Consider the following 20,673-nt stretch of genomic DNA (forward strand, 5'->3'; position numbering starts at 1 on the left):
GCTATTAGGCATTACTATTGATCAAAATCTTTCGTGGCAGGAACATATTCATTGCCTTATAAAACAATGTATCATCTAGTGTATTCCAATTGTTACAGATCAAACACTTTCTTGATAATCATTCTAGATGTGTGTTTTACTTTGCCTCGCCTCAGCTATTGCTCGATTATTTATTTGGGGTAAATGTCCTCCTTATACATTAAAGCCACTTTGCTCTTTACAAAAACGTGCCATTAAGATGATTAACCATATAAATACCACAGGCGGATCTGTGCACAATATGTTCAAAGAACTTTAAATATTACCTGTTCATCTACTTATTAGATATAACACATTGATTCTTATGCATAAAATTGTTTATAACGCATGCCCACAATATTTAAAATCATTATTTTGTTTCCATTTCCAACGTAAATCAGAGAGAGCTATTGTCCCAAAGCCTAAAAATGATTTAAGATGAGTCTCTCATTTAATGGAAGCATAGAATGGAACATGCTTCCAAAGACATATCGTCAAATTCCAGCCATATCTCTCTTTAAAACTAACATAAGAATATTTCTATTCAATACATTTGATTAACCTACTCGCGGTCTTTTGCAAATGCTTACTTGTATTCAGTCCACTAGCTGCCATGCCATGATGAATGAAAAATTGAATGTATGTGTATGTGTGAACCGCAAGTGCGTGTGTGTGTTTGAGTGTGTGGGCGTGAATGTGTACGTATGTCTTTGTTTGCTTGTTTTATAATTGTGTTGTTTTTTGTTGTTGTTGTTGTTTTTTTTTTTTTGTGTGTGTGTGTGTGTGTGTGTGTGTGTGTGTGTGTGTGTGTGTGTGTGTGTGTGTGTGTGTGTGTGTGTGTGTAAGTACGTACGTACGTACGTACATGTAATGTACCAATTGTTCCAGCTTTCATCGCTTTGTTACCTTTAATAGACTATTCCAGTGACTATTCTTATTCGTCGTTCTTATTATTTTATTTTATTTCAATTTATTCCTTTATTTTTGTGTTTTGTGTCGTTAAATGGGCAGAATTGTAAAAAGGCCTAATTCTTTACCCATTAAAGATTCAATCAATCAATCAATCAGTCTTCTTCTCTTCCTCTGCCTCTCTTCAGTCTCTTTTACCTCCCCTGACAGAGCTGATGATGTTTTGACAGATACATACCCTGCCTTCGGATGAACAGTTCAGTTCTGATTATAAAGTAAGTACTACAACATGTGCTTGTTTGATTTGTTTTTGTTCCTGGTGTGTGTGTGTGTGTGTGTGTGTGTGTGTGTGTGTGTGTGTGTGTGTGTGTGTGTGTGTGTGAGGGTGAGAAATAATTATTACCATTTATTGTACAGATCAGTTGAAAACCCAGTGGAATAAATGCCATTCCATACAATTCATTACATTCAGGTTTACCTAATCATCATTATATTGAGCGTATACTTAACTCTCTCCATACGAACGGCGAAAGAGACGATGTTAACAGCGTTTCACCCCAATTACCATCATCAAAATATTGCAAGCGGAACGCTCTTATACTGAAGAGGTGAATGTTGACAAAGAATACCACAATTCTGACGACGGAAGCTAAAGGTTGGGTCATTCAGACACCCACTGGACATCCGAGGGGTCTGTGTAGAGGAGAAGAGAGGACTGGCCGTACTGAGTGAGTTAAACTCAACATTTAAAAAGTGATATGCCTTGAAAACTCATTTTCTTGAAAGAAAAGAATTCTATTTTTCAATCATGAAATTAGAAATTACATTATTATCCCAGTCAGATAAATTTAAAGAGTAACGCAATATGTAATACATACAAATATACAAAACAAATTAAGAAAACTCGGTAAGTAAAACCATCAATGTTTCAAGAGTGCGCGCACACACACACACACACACACACACACACACACACACACACACACACACACACACACAAACCGAGAGAGAGAGAGAGTACGCACTTTGGATGTTAAACATATCCAATTGTTTTATAATTGAAATGTCACAGAAATAAAGCTATTTTTCATTCACAGATTTTCTGAAATTATAATTTCGGGGTCTTGCAGCGTTTTCTAAATGGTAAGAGTTTATATTGTCGGCTGAGTTTATAGCTGATGTCACTTGAGGTGACGTTTACTTTTCGTAGAACGGGTTGTTCGCAGAGCACAGATAGTCTTTCCTGTCTCACTCCTTTCATCTTGCTACTGAAACTGACTGTCCTTTTAAGTACATTCTTACATTTTATTCTTTAACTTTGATACCAAAATATAAGCTCGATATTGTTTTGTATAGAGGCATGACTGATCCAAACGTTCGTTATTATTGGGTTTTTTTTTCTTTTCTTTTCTTTTCTCCCCTCCCCCCCCCCACCCCTCCCCCATTTCAGACACATGAATGACCTAGAGTTAATAAACGGTTCGCATTTGCAATCTCTCTCTGTCTCACTGTGTCCCCCCCCCCACCCCACCCCCGCCCCCACATCTCTCTCTCTCTCTCCCTCTCCCTCTATCTCTCTCTCTCTGTATGTCTCTGCTGCCAGTGGGACATAATGAAGAAAAAGATCCAGCTAGTGGCCAGCAGCAAACTGAATCATCTACTGAGCGGCTCCTGGACCACCCTGGATGACATCATGAACGTCTACGGTAACACCTTCCCCCGGCCACGGGTAGGTAGAAATCCACCCACGGGGAGTAGGGGATGTGTTGGGGGTGGGGTTGCGATGGGTTGGGGTGATAGAGTGGGGGGTATGGGGATGGGTGGATGGGACAGAGATTTTTTTTTAAACTCTTCCCAACGCCATGGACCGGTAGGAATCCACCCCCTGGGGAGTAGATGATGGATGTGTGTGGTGGATGGGGTGGGGTAGAGGCTTTGGAGTGGGGGTATTAGAGCGGATGGATAAGAGAGAGATTTTATTTTTGGAACTGTTGCCCACGCCAATGGTAGGTAGGAATCACTTCTGGTGAGGAGTGGGAGGGGAGGGTATGGATGGATGTCAAAGCCAAGGTTGCTGTAAATGGTTTTCCTGTCCATTCTGCGTTCGCTTGGGGGATTGTGTTAGCAAGGCCATGACTGCTACTGGTGATAACAATAGAAAGTTTGATTAATAATAACGATGATGATGACGATGATGATAACGATCTTCTTCTTCTTCTGCTTCTCCTCCTCCTCCGCCATCTTCTCTTCTGTGACCCTCTCTCTTCTTTCTTTCGTTCCTTCCATCCACATTTCTCTCCTTTCTTCCAGGGAGCGGACAGATGGAGGAACGATTTCTATTTCGGTCTCCAAAGGACCAGCTGCCAGAACCCCTACCTGATAGAACTGTGCAAAGCCATTCCTGAAAAGTGCGTTCATGGTTTTCCTCTACGTTCCATCTTCTCTCTCTCTCTCTCTCTCTCTCTCTCTCTCTCTCTCTCTCTCTCTTCATGCATGCGCATGCTATGTTATTCTGTGGAATATTGTGAATTTTCTTTGCCATTCATCTGTTCTTTTCTTTCTTTCTTTCTTTTTCCACTGTTATTTCCCCAGACTAGTTTACACGTTTTCATTACGTTGGTAGGATGAAAACAGGCCAAGAAGTGCCTACTCATTTTCCCTCAATAAAAAAAAAAGTTTCGATTTCGATTTCAATTTTTCTCTCTCTGTGCGCGTGTGTATTTGTGCGTCCGTGCTTCCTTGCTTACACAAGTGCGTGTGTGCGTGCGTGCGTGCGTGTGTGTGTGTGTGTGTGTTGTATGTGTTGTATGTGAGCTGTATGTGTTTTATGTATGTGTGCTGTGTGTGTGTGCTGTATGTGTCCTGTGTGTGCTGCATGTGTTGTCTGTGTGTTCTGTATGTGCTCTGTGTGTGCTATGTGTTGTATGTGTGCTGTATATGTGCTGTGTGTGCAGTATAGTATATGTGTTGTATGTGTTCGGTATGTGTGCTGTGTGTTGTTAATGTGCTACGTGTGCTGTATTTGTGCAGTATGTGTACTTAATGTGTGCCGTATCAGTTGTATACATTCGGTATGTGTGCTGTGTGTGTTGTACGTGTTTGGTATATGTGCTGTATGTATGCTTTGTGTTTTTTTAAGAGTGCAGTATGTGTGCTATATATGTGTGCTGTGTGTGTGTGTTGCATGTGTGCTGTGTGTGATTATGTGCTGCGTGTGTGCTGTACATGTGCTGCATTTGTCCTCCGACTGAGTTGTGAGTGCTGTGTGTGTGTGTGTGTGTGTGTGTGTGTGTGTGTGTGTGTGTGTGTGTGTGCTCCGTATGCATGCTGTGTGTGTGCTGTTAGCTATGTGTGCTGTGTGTGTCTGTGTGATGTACGTGTGTTGTGAGTGTGTTGTGGGCTGCATGTGTGCTGTATGTGCTGTGTGTGATGTATGTATGCCGTGTGTGTCCAGGTTCCCAGTGACTGACGCCATGCTGGAGCCCCTGCTGGAAGGTCTGACGATCCAGCAAGCCCTGGACAGCAGACGCCTGTTCCTCTGTGACCTGCACGTGCTGCAAGACTTGCCCGTCAAGCCCGGCTTTGTGGTCAGTTTGTGCTCTGCCTGCATCCCGTCCCTCCTCCCTACCCTCTACGTCCTCCCACCCCTATTGTGGGTTGTTGGTGTTGTTGGTGTTGTTTTGTTTGTTAGGGAAATGGCCCTACTGCCTTGTGGTTACATTCGAGGAAGTATACCTTATATGGAGTAAACCCTAATGAAGATCCGGTGGTCATGGTGCTAGGGCAACCCATGGCTTCCATTCACCCCCCCCCCTCCGCCCCCCCCCCTTTTTGACTCACTTGTGTAAACAAAGTGAGTCTATGTTTTAACCCGGTGTTCGGTTGTCTGTGTGTGTGTGTGTGTGTGTGTGTGTGTGTGTGTGTGTGTGTGTCCGTGTGTCTGTGTGTCTGTGTGTCCGTGGTAAACTTTAACACTGACATTTTCTCTGCAAATACTTTGTCAGTTGACACCAAATTTGCATAAAAATAGGAAAAATTCAGTTCTTTCCAGTCATCTTGTTTAAAACAATATTGCACCTGTGGGATGGGCACAAAAAAATAAAAAATGAAGCCTAATTATATGCAAACTGCATTTACTGTTATATTTATATTTTTTGTATTCTCTAAACTTGGCACTTTGACCTCTTATTCTGACACAACAACAAGAGCAGTCATTATTATCATTTTTTGTTCAAACAGGAACTTCTTTTGCTAAGCATGGAATTTTTATTTATTTTGCAAACATTTTGGTGCAGATAGTAAAAAAGGGAAATTACTCTGTAATTAATGCTAGGGGACTTAATTTATCACAAGTGAGTCTTGAAGGCCTTGCCTTTCGCCCAGGGTTCTATCTCCCCAGAGTGACTGACTTCTTCATCGTTCGTGATGGACATGGTAATGTTGGTGTTGGGTCCACCTGTGTGGTCAGTTTGCATGTCTCTCCTGTTGTGGTTGTTTGTTTTGTGTTGCTTGTTGTTGTTTTGTTTGTTGGGTTGTTTTGTTTGTTGGGTTGTTTTTTTTCTTGTTGTTTTTGTGAGTGTTATGTACACGCGCAACGTGCACGCGCATTTATTTTGCGTACGTGTTTCGGGTATGTGATTGTGTGTGTATTACTACACCCACCAGAACAAATGGACTTGTACATCTCTCCTCTGTTAAAGTGATTTTCTTGTGAATCTGTGTGGTATATTTACCCGTTTTTGTCTAGTTTTCTTCCTAACTGTGACTTGACCATGGATATCGTATAGTTTTTAGAAATGTGGCCAACGTCAAGTGGTATGTGACATATATTTTTCTGCGAGAACAGATTATTCAAGATGACGGCCATTTGCAATCTTCGTTAATCTGCATTTACTGTTGTCTTTATTTGTTCTACCATGAGTTGTTGGTTTTTTCCCCCCTTCAGACTGTGTTAATGTTCGCTCATTATAAGCATTTCACCTACATTAAATTCTCAGTATATTTCGATTTGATCTGTGTTCAAAATGAAATTGTAAAAATCTACAGATCTTAATCTACTAGGCCTAGAATACTAGATCCTACAAGTACAAATGACGCCTTCTCAATGACCATGGTCTTGACTTGACTTGACAACGGTTTAGGCCTCTCCCGAGGCCTGTTCGTGTTCCTAAAGAACTATTATTGAATTGGTTGCATGCGTGGCGAGCGCGGCTAGACCAAATCAGTTGCCTGACAAGCTGGGTTGTAGGCTACAGACCAGGTAGGCCCCTCCAGTGTTTATCAAGGCGGCTCTTAAAGGCGTTGACTGACGGCGCCAGGACCACGGAGTCTGGTCATCTTCTTCTTTATCACAAAAACCTGGAACATCTACCATGTCAGCTGATGTCATTGAGGATGCTCTGAGGAGTGAGTGTTCTGGCTTTCGTGACAGTTTAGATGATTGCGTTTTTCATAAATAGTTCAAATGGTGGTGAGGGAAACCGGAAAGGGAAAGATCTGGATCTGTACGTCGCCGAACCAATTTTGATTATATTGCGACGGAAAAAGTGGGAGAGCGCAGCATTAAAAAAACACCAAAAAAACCACACCTTTTTAAGGACCAGCTAGGTGTGGAGCTGCCTGCCGGATTGCTACTGCTTGTCGCTTTGCACATACAGGCAAGCCTGTACATTACCGGCCCTGCCCCTGCAGAAGGTAGTGCCAAGCCCACAGAATCAAACAACAAAAGGTCCCCACCCCCATCCTTTCCCCACCTTCCTAGCCTGACTAACTAATGTTCAGTACGAGTTTTCGTGGGGTGTGGGCTGCAGAACTGCAGAAGTAGTAAACAGGCCCGTAACGATTTTTGACAATGACGCAATTGCTAATCGTGTCTCGGAACTGATTGTGCCTTTGTTGTCATCATATATCATACCATGTTATATCATATCATACCAACATCAGTTGATAGGTTCAAAAGCAGGCTCGACGCTTTTTGGAAAGTCAGTTCAACTGTCTACAATCCAGTTTGTCGTAGGCATTATACTACCCACGCATGCCAAAGTAACAATAGGAGCGTATGGACCGTGTAAAGGCCAGAAGGCCTACACACTGATTTTGTCAAGTTCACGTTCAAGATAAGGCCTTTTGCCCGCTTGAAGTGGGGAAGAAACGGAGAATCCCCACACGTAATCAATTTCTAACATTGAGTGCGCTTTGCGTATCATTTCATAAATCACAAAATAGCCAGATGAGTTTTGTATTTAAAATTCTGTAAGTGACTGTCAAGATAATTTCAAAAAGTATTTACTGTTCCTGCGGAAACATCTTGTGGCATTTTTTTCAAAACATTTGTTACTCTGTACTAGTGTTAGTATACATAAAAAAAGTGCAGATCTGAAAGTTTTAACTGAAACTTTTAACAGTTTATAGGAATGGCCTCTTGTAACAGTGTTCTCATTCAGTGTAAACAAAGTTCAACTGTCATATAATCCCTGAATCATTTTATACATCTCTGTTAAATCACCACACAGTCTTCTGTTCTCTAAACTAGTTAACTGAAGTGTTTACAATCTTTTTTTCATAGTCCGTATCAGCAAAGCCAGTAATTATCTTAGTAAATCTTCGTTGAATATTTTCATTACTGTCTATACGTTTCACTAAAGCCTGTATTCCAAACAACCATTCCCATATTCCAAGACCGGCCTGTTGACTTGAATAACAGCACCATAATGTTCTTACTTCTATATTGTATATTTCCAACTAACATTGCAGTCAATCTATTGGCCTTTTTATGGTTTTATTAATATGAACATCAAAAGAGAGATCAGAGTCGACAATGACCCCAAGATCTTCTCCGATGAAGTTTCCTGCAGCTCATTACCATCCATATGATACTTAAAATGTGGCTACATGTAAAACTTTACATATGTTGTTACTAAATTTGATTTGCAATTTATCAGTCCAGTATATTAGATTATCAATACTGCCTTGTAACGTCAATCTACCAACATCAGAATCTACTTCCTCATAGATCTTTGTATCATCTGCAAAGATTTTCACAAAACAGTCTAGTATATCAGGCATGCCAGTTATATAATACACAAACAGTGTGGGCCCAAAAACACTGCCCTGAGGAACACCACTACTCACCGTAACAGAACACGATGACTCAGTCTCTACTGTCACATGCTGTGTTCTTTCATTCAATAAGTCTTTTATCCATTCCAACAATTTACCACAAATACCATACCCATGCAAATTAACAATTAACTTTATCAAAGGCTTTCTGTAAGTCCAGACAGATTGCATTAATTGGTTATTGTTTTCAAGTGATTGCATCCAGTCATGTAAAGTATTCAGCAACTGAGTCACACAGGATCTACCACTGGTAAAGCCAAACTGATAATTTGACCGTTATCAATCAAATGATTATTCAAAGTGTCGCGTATGAAACTTTCAAATACTTTCCAAAGTCTCAGAAACATTCTCTCCACTGTTGTCAGTGCCGTCACTAAACAATTCAACCAAGAAGTAGAGGTGCTGAAACAAGAAACCTCTTTCTTAACATCAAGTTAGATAAACAGGAACGGTACAGCTGAAGAGAAAATGTGAAAATAACCGGCATTCCAGAACAGGACAACAGGGACCTAGAAGAGGAGGTTAGTAAAGTCTTCCAGGCGGTGGGCTGTAACATTAAGCGCAGTGAGCTGGCGGTCGCCCACAGGTTTGGCCAGAAGAAGACCAGCAGCCATAATTCCGCTGCATCCTATGGCAACGCTCCGGCTGGGCGACGTCTGAAGGTGAAGTTCGTCTCTCGGCGGACGAAGACGCAGTTGATGGAGAAGCGACGTGCTCTGAAGGAGACCCAGGAGTTCAAGGTATTCATCAGTGGCGACCTAAATGCTACACTTGGCAAAGTGGACGAGGCAGTTGACATCGTGTCAACTACGCACGACAGGTGGATCGGCAGTGCGCTGAAGAAGACGCCGGGCCAAACCACAAATGCTAAAGTTGCCATGATGACCACTTTGGTGTGGACTATGAAGCCCTTGGTCTACAGCATGTTGTGGGATTGGTGTATGATTAAGGGCAGTACAGTTTTATTTCAGAGAATGGTCATATTCCTTTACCTGACAGTTTTCTTAATCGATTTATTTCACACTGTTGTTCAATTTTACATGATTCTTCTGTGAATTATTTAAGAAGCTCAGCTGGTGAAAAACGTAGCCCTAGTTGGTCTAACATATGCGTTTAACACTAAATGTTTGTGGGTTGCGAAGTAGGTTAAAACATAGTGAATTTTTTACACACATTAGTCAGTTTGATTTTTTTTGTTTTTGTTGTTGTTGTTGTTGTTTTTTGTTTTTGTTTTTTTAAATACAGAAACAAAAACAGATAAGCAAGACCACCTATTCCTTGAAAATGCTTTTGATGAACTTAGATTTACACAATACATGTTTTCAGTCGAAAATGTTCATCGTACCAACGCTCTGATGGTGTTGCTTTTGCATACAAAAAGAAATGTTGTAATGATATAATAATAATTGCTCTACCAAACAAAGGCAACAGCTCGGCTTGGTTCATGATAAAGTCATCTTCTACTGGATATGATAAGATGCGCGTGTTGGAGTGATTTAGTGTACAGTAGCGTTGATATTTTTGATTATGTTGAAAACATCCGTGATGTAAAAAGTAAACATGCTTGTTATGTTCTGTTTGCAGGTGACTTTAATGCATATACAAAAAATGAAAGATTTTACTGATCTTCATCAGAGTGATGGTGTAGGTCCATTCAATGATTCAATCAATATATTTGATGAGCAGTTGTAAATTGTAGACATAATCAAGTTAATCGCCGGCCAAAAAAAAACTATGGCTACAGATCGATTGATTGACTTGTGTAAATCGTTTTCACTGTATATTCTTAATAGAAGAGCAGGATGAGATGTCGGAATCGGAATGTGCACTGGCAATGATTGTGCTGTGGTTCACTACCTGATTGGATCACCGTCAAAGATGTTATTGTTTCCCCCATTTGATGCTTGATTGTCTGATGGGCACAGCCCGTTGATCTTGTCTCTGGCTATCGAAGGTCACACTGATCCATAAAGATCATCCTGATACTAGTGTCATACAGTGCCATGAAAAAAAAGTGACACATCAAATCTAGCAGATCATTGGTTGAAACCCCAAAAAGCTGCAACTTTTCTAGAGACAAGTGTACTTGTGTAAACAAAGTGAGTCTATGTTTTAACCCAGTGTTCGTGTGTGTGTGTGTGTGTGTGTGTGTGTGTGTGTCTGTGTCCGTGGTAAACTTTAACATTGCCATTTTCTCTGCAAATACTTTGTCAGCTGACATCAAATTAGGCATAAAAATAGGAAAATTCAGTTGTTTCCAGTCATCTTGTTTAAAACAATATTGCACCTCTGGGATGGGCAAAAAAATAAAAAAAGCCAAATTATATGCAAACTGCATTTACTGTTATATTTATATTTTTTATTCTCTAAACTTGGCACTTTGATCTGGTATTCTGACACAACAACAAGAGCAGTCATTTTTATCTTTTTTTTGTTCAAACAGGAACTTCTTTTGCTAAGCATGGAAGTTATATTTATTTTGCATGTCTTTGGTGCAGATAGTAAAAAAGGGAAGTTAATCTGTAATTAATGCTAGGGGACTTAATTTGCTTTAAACTGATCTTTCTCAGTTTCGATTCTGAAGATCTTGACGTCATAAATGATAAGCTGGCAAACATACTCTACTTATTCAAGCAGCAAAAGATACACCAGGGACATATGGAATTCGTACTCATAAGACAAAACGCAGAGATAGTTGCAGCTGGTGCAAACGAAGCCGAGTCTGTTTCGAAGAAAGCAGAAAGGTCGTGGAGAAAAAAGATGGCACAGATACCTACAAAGTTTACGAAGAGCAGTTCTTCTTCTTCTTCTTCTTTCCCTTGACTACCGCCTTCATCATTGTGAAGATTCTGTAGACTATAAGGGGGGTTTGCGTGTTTTTGAGGTTTCCTGAGGTAGAGGTTGCTGGGCCAGGGGATGGGGTGTGGGGGGGGAGGTATGGGGGTGGGGGGGGAGGTGATCAGATTCGGGATTTGAAGCCTTCCAGGGTTGTGCTGAGAGCAATCTCAGCAGGAAGGCTGTTCCAGTTTGTTATGGTTCGAGGAAAGAAAGATTTTTGTCTGTACAGCGTCCTGCAGTTGGAGAGGTGGTACGCTGTTGGATGCGATCCTCGGGTCCCCGTGGATGCTGAAGGATTTTGAGAGGGCTTGTGGCATGTGTTGATGATAAGACTGCCGCTATGGAACTTATAAAAGTTAATCAGTCTTGCCTTTCTCCTTCGCTCTTTGAGGGGAGACCACTGAAGAGTCTCCATCATGTCTTGCACACTGGATGTTCAAGAGAAATAAGGAATAAAATTGGAAAGGAAAGGAAGACATCCTGTCCCATCAGTTCACACGATATGTTTCACCATTTCAGCAGCCTCAATGTTAATGGCGACAGTACAACAACAAAGTATGATATCAATATCGAGTATAATGTTACTGAAGATTAAATTACTTCAGCCATGAAAAGACACAGGAAAGGCAATAATGGTGGTGAAGATACGATTCGTAGTGAATATATCATTAACAGCATCCCTTTACTTACAGACACATTGTAAATTATTTAACAAGGTACTGGATGATGGTGTCATACCAGAAAAAAATGGGTATTGGGCTTGATATTTACACTTGACTGTGCTAATTATAGTGAAATGACTTTGCTTTGCTGTGTTGGAAAATTATTCACTTCAGTGATTAGTGCTAGGCTAACTGATTATGTTGATGCAAACCATTTAATTTCAGGGGCACAAGCAGGATTTAGACAATCACGATCAACATTAGATAAATGTTTGTTTTGAAATCGATAGTTGATATTTTTCCATGATAAAAGAGAAACTTTATTGTGCTATTGTTGATTAGAAAAAACACCTTTGATTCAGATTGGAGAAGTGGGTTGTGGCAAAAACGTGTTCATGAAGGCGTGAATGGTAAATGTTGTGTGTCATAATGAACATGTATGATAGAATTCAGTCATGCGTGTTTTTAAATGGTGCGAAATCGGATTTCTTTAGCATTTGTAAGGGCGCACAAAAGTGAAAAATATTGGGTTATGAAAATGTAGAAATACTTTAAAATTAGAACTGAATTTTTTCAAACTCTTGTTCAAATTGAATAGGAATACATTACATGACCCAACTGATTTATGGAAAAACTGGTATTCACCCATTTAGTGCAATAGTGAAAATAAGATTGGTTCGATTTTGGACTAGCTCAGTGTTATCAAACGCAGACAAATTTATATTCTGGAAAAATAGACTTGATGTGGGTTTTTTGTTGTTTTTTTTGGTGTTTTTTTGTTTTGGTTTTTTTACTTAAAAATGTTATTTATTCAAAATGGATGGGTAGTACCAGACAAATTTTAATAAAAACAGGGTATGACTGTTTGGGATGCTCAATCCTTCTTAGATAGGGAATCTTTCTGAAGGGATGTCAATTATGCTTTGAAAAACATTTTTCAGAATTCATGGAGACAAGTTCTAGAATGGAGTTAAATGTTTGTTCTATCGAGATTTCCAAAGTTGTTTTGGTAGAGAAAAATACATAAGTGAAATGCCTGACAGTTACGTCATCAACTTCTTCAAATTTCGATGTGGTAATCATAAGTTGGAAATAGAAATAGGGAGACGCAATGGCATACCACGAGAGTTAAGGTTATGTAAAGTTTATAACGTGTCTGTGATTGGGGATGAGTTCCATTTTATAATGGAATGTCCCAAGTGTGATCAGCTGCGAAAAAGGTATGTGCCTAAAAAGTATTTCTCTCCGAAATCGGTTTTTAACTTTTGCAATGTGCTCAAAGGAGGAAAAAACGTTATTTTGGCTGTAAATCTATTTAATTTGCAAATGTTGTCAAGATACTCTTCTGGTTGTTCGTGTTTTCTCAGCCTCTATGTGGCGCTGTTATGCATTTGGAAATGTTTAATTTGGCCATGAAATCATTAATTAGTGAGAATTAAACCTCCATACTCCATTAGGAGTGAAAGGACAATCAAAACTTGAAATATGTGTGTGTGTGTGTGTTGATGTTTCAGTGCTGTGTACCGATGTCACTGTTTTTCCTGGACAAAGACGACCAGCTCAGGCCTGTGGCCATCCAGCTCTTCCAGACCCCAGGACCTGATAACCCAGTACGTGAATGTGTGTGTGTGTGTGTGTGTGTGTGTGTGTGTGTGTGTGTGTGTGCTCAGGAAAAGAGAAGCCGATTGGTGTCATGTGTAGTGTAGACCCTATTCGGGGCAGGGACATGATGAAAAAGCACCAGACCAAGGCTTGATTCTTTTCTTCGTAAATATGATCTAATGCACACGTTACTACTTGTCTCCTTTTCTTTACATCCTACTCTTTCTTATTTTTCTCTAAGATTTGTGTGTTTGGAAAAAGGAATGAATAGAAACCATTATCTGTGACAAAGGAAATGTTTCTAAAATAAGGAGGACTTCTCATGCTTTCTCACTCATTGTCAGATAGCGTTTTAGCCCTTCATCATTTTTCAAAATTGCGAGAAAGCGTGGCTCACAATCCATGCTTTCTCGCAAAGACTGGCGTTTGAGCGGACCGAAATACATTGTTTTATGTAGCAAACGCAACAGAGTATTGCTTGTGACTCATGTTGAACACATATTAGTAATATGCTGTTGAACACATATTAATGTAATATTGATCACATATTAGTAATATAAGCTCTTCTATGTTGCAGCATGAAATAATTTAATCATCACGTATGTACGTGACAGTCACACGATCGTTTAGATGTATTTGTTATAACAGGTAAATTATATTCTGTTTTTCTTTTTTTAAGGGCTTTGAAAATCGCCAGTATGTGCGAATGCGAGTGAACAATGATAGTTTTCGTGTACTTGTCATAAAAGGTAGGTTTTTCCGTTCATGTAGTCGAGTGAAACTGAGAGACTATTGGAGAGAGAAATATAAAAGAAAAATAAGAAACTAGAAATGAAAAATAACATGAATAAATAAAAATAGCTATTAAGAAATTATTACTATATTTTGTAAATGTGCATATCTTCATATTGTTAGAATGCACAATTCAAGTTTTTACTAAACAGATAACGTATTTGGAATAGAACAGTTACTCCCCTTGATCTTTTTGAAGACAGTTCACTGATGTGCTTGGTGAGCCAGATGACAGTTTTTTGGGGGTTTTTTTCAAGTTGCTCAACTTTATTGCAGAGGGTGTGTTTTTTTTCGTTGTGTGACTTGCTGCATGCTGTCCTCTGTCCAAATATTCTGGATCCACTGCATACCAACGTGTTCCCACGTGTTTGTGTTGGACGAACAAACTCACGCCCAGGCAGACTGCATCGTCGCATAGCACCCTGCCGTTACATTCGTAGGAAAATGTAATTCGCCAGTATGTGTGTATGCGTACGTACGAGCGTGCGCGCACGTGTATATGCATGTGTAAATTTGTGTGTGTTTGTGTGTTTGTACGTGTGTGTGTAGATCTTCCTGCCCACAGACGATGAGACGCTGTGGACACTGGTCAAAATGTGGTACAACAACGCAGACGCCGTACACCACCAGTCTCTCGCCCACCTTGGTCAGTTGCCATAGCCATCTGTCTGCACTTTTTTCGTTTTGAATTAATGCACGCACAAGAGAGAAAGAAGAATAAAATATATACGTGTTGTGTGCAAGAGACTGGGTTTGAGCAATGTTCCTTCCAGTCAATTAGTAATGTTATCTGTCGTCCACTTCTTTCTTTGTCTCCCCCTTCTCCTCTTCACTGTTTCCGTGAGGACTGTCTTGGAGAGGCCACATGTTTCATTCATACAACAGGAGCAGCGTAAATCTTCAGTACATATACAGTAGCAAACAATGTTGGCAGCAGGACATTGTCACACATACAAGGTAGAATCAAGCCCAGGTAGACAAAACCGCAACATTTCGCTTGGATAACTTTGTACAATAAAGCAGAAAAAAAAGAAGAAAATTTACGATTCGCGTTCAACAATTTTTTTTGGTGTAGAAACCATTTTCCAGAAATTTCTGTCTGGCCATAGAAGAGCAGATGTATTCGGTTTTAAAAAGAGAAGAAAACAAGACGAGGCGATGGAAGAATTGAACGGGAAGAGAAGGGATGAGGCTGATGAGAAAAATAAGTATAGGAGAGGAACGACACCTGTTCATGCCACGTTTCCCTCCTCCATAAGACCATGCGGCACAAGAAGGAAAGGGAATATCTCTGCTCCAGATGTTGCCGCCAAATCTCTGGCGGCCCACCAAAAAGTGACTTGGTCAGTAGCAACAGTGCAGGATGTCCTCTCGTGGGTGGTCCTAGAAGGCCCTTTGGACTGCAGGCGCTAGGACTTTGTAAAAGAAGGAGCCTGGTTGTGGACAGCGAATGTTGGATGAGTGGGGGCGTGAGAATAACGCTATTGACATAACACACGGGATGGGGCAGGACAAAAAGGTGCTCTGAGCTAGGTTGCATGCGCGATCATAACAGTGCTACGTTTGCTTAGCGTTAAGAACGCTCCTAACTCTATGCTAGATACAGTTGCTTAGCGTTACGAACGCTCCTAACTCTACGCTAAGTCCATAGGAACGTTCTTAACGCCAAGCAAACTTTGGACGGCTAAGATCGCATGTGCAACCCAGCACTTGTGGTGATTATAATAGCGTCAGGAGCGTTGGCTTGGAGTTACTGTTTTGACTCCAGTTCCAATCTGTAGAGGCTGATTGGTTGGTTGCAGGTTTTACGCATCTGCTGATGGAAGGGGTGGTGATATGCACCAACAGACAGCTGTCTCCATCCCACCCCGTCTTCAAGCTTCTGGCTCCTCACTTCCTCTACCTCCTCGCCATCAACACGTGAGTAGCTTCCTCTACCACCTCGCCATCAGCAGGTGAGTAGCTTCCTCTACCACCTCGCCATCAGCAGGTGAGTAGCTTCCTCTACCACCTCGCCATCAGCAGGTGAGTAGCTTCCTCTACCTCCTCGCCATCAACACGTGAGTAGCTTCCTCTACCACCTCGCCATCAGCAGGTGAGTAGCTTCCTCTACCACCTCGCCATCAGGACGTGAGTAGCTTCCTCTACCACCTCACCATCAGCAGGTGAGTAGCTTCCTCTACCACATCGCCATCAGCAGGTGAGTGGCTTCCTTTACCACCTCGCCATCAACACGTGAGTAGATTCCTCTACCACCTCACCATCAGCAGGTGAGTAGCTTCCTCTACCACCTCGCCATCAACACGTGAGTAGATTCCTCTACCTCCTCGGCATCAACACGTGAGTAGATTCCTCTACCTCCTCGCCATCAGGACGTAAGCAGCTTCCAGTTTCTCATCGCCATCAGCACGTGAGTAGCTTCCTCTACCTCCTCGCCGTCAACGCGTGAGTAGATTCCTCTACCTCCTGGCCATGGGGACGTAAGTAGCTTCCTCTACCTCCTCGGCATCAACACGTGAGTAGATTCCTCTACCTCCTCGGCATCAGCACGTGAGTAGATTCCTCTACCTTCTCGCCATCAACACGTGAGTAGATTCCTCTACCTCCTCGCCATCAGGACGTAAGCAGCTTCCAGTTTCTCATCGCCATCAGCAGGTGAGTAGCTTCCTCTACCTCCTCGCCGTCAACGCGTGAGTAGATTCCTCTACCTCCTGGCCATGAGGACGTAAGTAGCTTCCTCTACCTCCTCGCCATCAGCACGTGAGTAGATTCCTCTACCTTCTCGCCATCAGGACGTAAGTAGCTTTCAGTTTCTCATCGCCGTCAGCACGTGAGTAGCTCCTTTTTTTTTCATCGCCGTCAGCGCGTGAGTAGCTCCTTTTTTTTCATCGCCGTCAGCACGTGGGTAGTTCTCTTCTCACTTCACTGTTTACAAGTGAGTAGCTTTCTATTTCTCATTACCGTCAGCACGTTAGTAGCTTCCTTTTTCTCATCGCTGTTGGCACGTGAATAGCTTCCTCTTCCTCCTTGCCGTCAACACGTGAGTAGCTTCCTCTTCCTCCTTGCCGTCAACACGTGAGTAGCTTCCTCTTCCTCCTTGCCGTCAACACGTGAATAGCTTCCTCTTCCTCCTTGCCGTCAACACGTGAGTAGCTTCCTCTTCCTCCTTGCCGTCAACAATTGAGTAGCTTGCTCTCTCTCTTCAATGTAAACACGTGAGTAGATTATCTTTCACTAATCAGTGCACTTTACCATGCACGATCCCACTGAGTATCTATATCTCGCTACTCTGTCTCTCTTCTGTTTGTATCACACACACATCTCTCTCTCTCTCTCTCCCTCTCTCTCTCTCTCTCTTTATGTGTATATATATATATATATATATATATATATATATATATATACATACATATATACACACACACACACACTTACATACATACATATACGTACTTTTTTTCATAGATAGATATATGTGGCAGAATCATATACATCATTTAATATTGTAGTTTCACGCACGGTTACCAGCCAGCCTACAGTTGTATGCACCTTTGTGTTTAGGCATATTTGATTTATTCCATTCTTTCCTCATTTTTTTCAAATTTTCATTCTTTTCTTATAGGCAAGCTATGAAGCCTATGTCGCAAAAATTGCAGGGAACGATATTTGTATTGATGTCATCCGTGAATTACGTCAGGCCTTTTGACTGTCTAAATTTGCTGAAGGCCAGCTTAACTTGTTACGGTCGTGAGATTGATGTTCCAGCAGAGATGTGGGTACATTAGCAACGGCTTGGCTTGTCAACCAATTTGATTAGTGTACTAGCATAAGTGTGAGCACTATCAGAACTGTTTGAAGTGTTAAAGTTGTAGATGAGTGATTTATTGCATGATCCAGTTCAGCATATGCAGTGTTCAGTTCAACCTTCATTAAATCCCTTTCCCTACCTTGTGTTCCCTTTCCTCTACCCTACTTCCCATACATCTCCTTTCCGAACACTACCCAACCAGTCACTGATCAAGAATATATCAGCTGAAAAACATTGCTGTGTTCATATTTTTTGTCCATCCTTCGTCCTCATGAAGACAGAACCCACTTACTCAACGAGACCTCCACACATGTTGATGATCATGTACTCGTCACTCGACTACCGAACTGTCTGAATGCAGGCAGGAACATTTCATTGCCAGGAATATAAATATAACAATGTTATGTTACCCAGCGCAACACTGTGTTAATCAGTGTATATCGCATATATCACCCCTGAACAGAAACAATGAAATTGTCTTAACATGGCCCAACTGTTTTGATGACAAGAGCATTTCGCTGAGCAGTCATTTTGTCGCCGTTGGAAAACAACAATGCATTTCCAGCGTCTGATATTGAGAAGCGCTGTCTGTGTTATCATCATGCATGAAATGGAGATCGACGTCAAATTTCACAACAGTGACAAAAACAACAAAAGCGCATTATATTCATGCTTTGACTACACATAAAACAGCGACCATCGTCGAAATGCTGTGTGTGTGTGTGTGTGTGTGTGTGTGTTTCAGACGTGGAGTGCAGCTGCTGATTTCAGAAAATGGCTGGGTTGACAAAACCGTGACCGCGGGCAGGAACGGCATGTTTGAACTGATCAGTCGTGGGTAGGTGGTGCTGCCCTGTCCTTGGTGGTGGTGGTGGTGGTGGTGTGTGTGTGTGTGTGTGTGTGTGTGACTGATGCGGTTTGACAGGTAGTGAGCAAAATCTCGCCTGGCTTGTTAAAAACCTGAATAAAACATGGACAAGATATGACATGGGAATCAGTACCGAAAAGACCAAGTTGATGGTCAGCCAGAACACCATCACTGCTGATATAACTGTGTGGGGACAGAAACTAGGAACCGTTAAACAGTCCATCTACCGAAGACCCATTATCATTAATGAAGATCCAAACCTGAAATCCTCTCAAGGGTATCAAAGACAACATCAGCACTGCTTAGACTGAAACCTTTATGGACGGAAAGTAATATTTGTATGAAACACATGATCAGATTCATGCGCTCAATGGTATATTCCATCTTCTTGTATGCATCTGGGACATGGACTCTCATGGAGGATTTGGAATAAATAATCCAAACCATAGAAATGACATGTTATCGCAAGATACTAAACATCAGATACACTGATTACATCACCAATGTACGGGTGCGCCACGCCATCAAGCAGCACCTTGGACCTCATGAAGACCTGCTGACATTATTAAGAAAAGAAAGATTTACTGGCGTGGCCATGTAAGGAGATCCAGTAGCCTTTCTAAAACAATACTCCAAGGAACTGTTGAAGAAGGGAGACTGAGGGCGAGACAGACAGCATTTCAGAATGGACAGGAAAATCATTTGCAGAGACCCAGGCTTTGACACACAACTGACAGAATGCAGTTCTTTGTGGCGCCCGGTGACCCTTCAACAAGTTGAGGGAGAAGAAGAAGACACAGTGGTGATAACCTTGTGATGTAGTAATGTCACATAGTGGCGATAACTTTGTGCTGTAGTAATGGTAAACTGTTGATAATTTTGTGGAGTAATGCAAAACAGTCATTACAACTTTTTGTTTTGTTTGTGGTGTAGTAATGTTACATGGTGGTGACAACCTTTTGATGTAGTAACGTAACATTGGTGTTAACCTTGTGGTGTAGTAATATACCATAGAAGTGATAATCTTGTGGTGTTGCAAAGGTACCTAGTGGTGATAACCTTGTGTTGTAGTAATGTTACATAATTGTGATAACCTTTTGATTTAGTAACGTTACATAGTGGCATATAGCATGGTTTTGTAATAATGTTAAATAGTGGTGATACCTTGTGGTGTAGTAATTTCAGATAGTGGTGATAATGTAATGGCAGGGTGCTATCTGCCTGGGTCTGAGTTGGTTCGTCCAGTCCAACACCAAACACGTGTGAACACGTCGGTTTACAGTGGTTCCACTTTATTGGTACAGCGGATAGCATGTGATTCAGCAAGTCACATAACAACAACAACAACAAAAAACACCTCTGCAACCAATAAACAGACAACAACTATTTTCCATGTGTACCATGAGGTGGGGGAGAGATACGAACAGGACAGAGATTTTCAAGTGAAGCAAGTAATGTAAATTGAAAGTGTTGGAAGAAACTGCAGGGCTAAAAAATCCTGATGCCAAGCATTACTGAAAACAAGGGCATCATTTAAGACAATAAAAGAAAGACTTTGTGACTGGCCACCACTGATTATATTGGTCTTCATAAAGGAAACCAACCAACAACCATATTCCTGAAAACAACCCCCCAAGAGGTGTTTCCCATCCCCAACAAGTGGGAGGACACCAAAACCGCGTCAGCAAAATCTCTCCCTTCATGCTTGGGGAAAGCTATCTTTGAAAAACAACAGCATTCCTCAAAAGGCTTAGTTATCAACAGACCATCTGATTAAATGTACAATAATCCTAACAGAAGGTCACACTACTAGTAATTCATTCAGCACCATGCACTGAGCCAGTTCACTAAGAATTAAAAGAAAGAAATGTTGTTATGATAACATGTTCAACAATAGCGTCTGTTAAGCCTTGTACAAATCAAAAACTTCCAAAAATAACTAAACATGTACATATGTGAAAAGATACTTGAAAAACTTGGAAGAAACACCCACCTGAGCAGTGTGCTCAAAGGTGTTACACAGTGACAGTGTATATTCCAAGCTGAGCAACTTGCAC

General features: G+C 41.2%; 1 protein-coding gene across 1 annotated transcript in view; it reads left to right on the plus strand.

The window, feature by feature from the left end:
• The window catches only part of LOC143299162 (allene oxide synthase-lipoxygenase protein-like), a 33,176-nt gene that overhangs the window by 4,289 nt on the left and 8,214 nt on the right, over positions 1-20,673 (plus strand). Inside the window, 8 exon segments of the mRNA XM_076612292.1 lie at positions 1,158-1,202; positions 2,531-2,656; positions 3,238-3,335; positions 4,382-4,514; positions 13,061-13,156; positions 14,490-14,586; positions 15,743-15,860; positions 18,494-18,586. Of these exon segments, the coding sequence (XP_076468407.1) occupies positions 1,158-1,202; positions 2,531-2,656; positions 3,238-3,335; positions 4,382-4,514; positions 13,061-13,156; positions 14,490-14,586; positions 15,743-15,860; positions 18,494-18,586 (806 nt within the window).

The sequence above is a fragment of the Babylonia areolata genome, chromosome 24 (assembly GCF_041734735.1).
Source record: "Babylonia areolata isolate BAREFJ2019XMU chromosome 24, ASM4173473v1, whole genome shotgun sequence".
Classification (NCBI taxonomy): domain Eukaryota; kingdom Metazoa; phylum Mollusca; class Gastropoda; order Neogastropoda; family Buccinidae; genus Babylonia; species Babylonia areolata.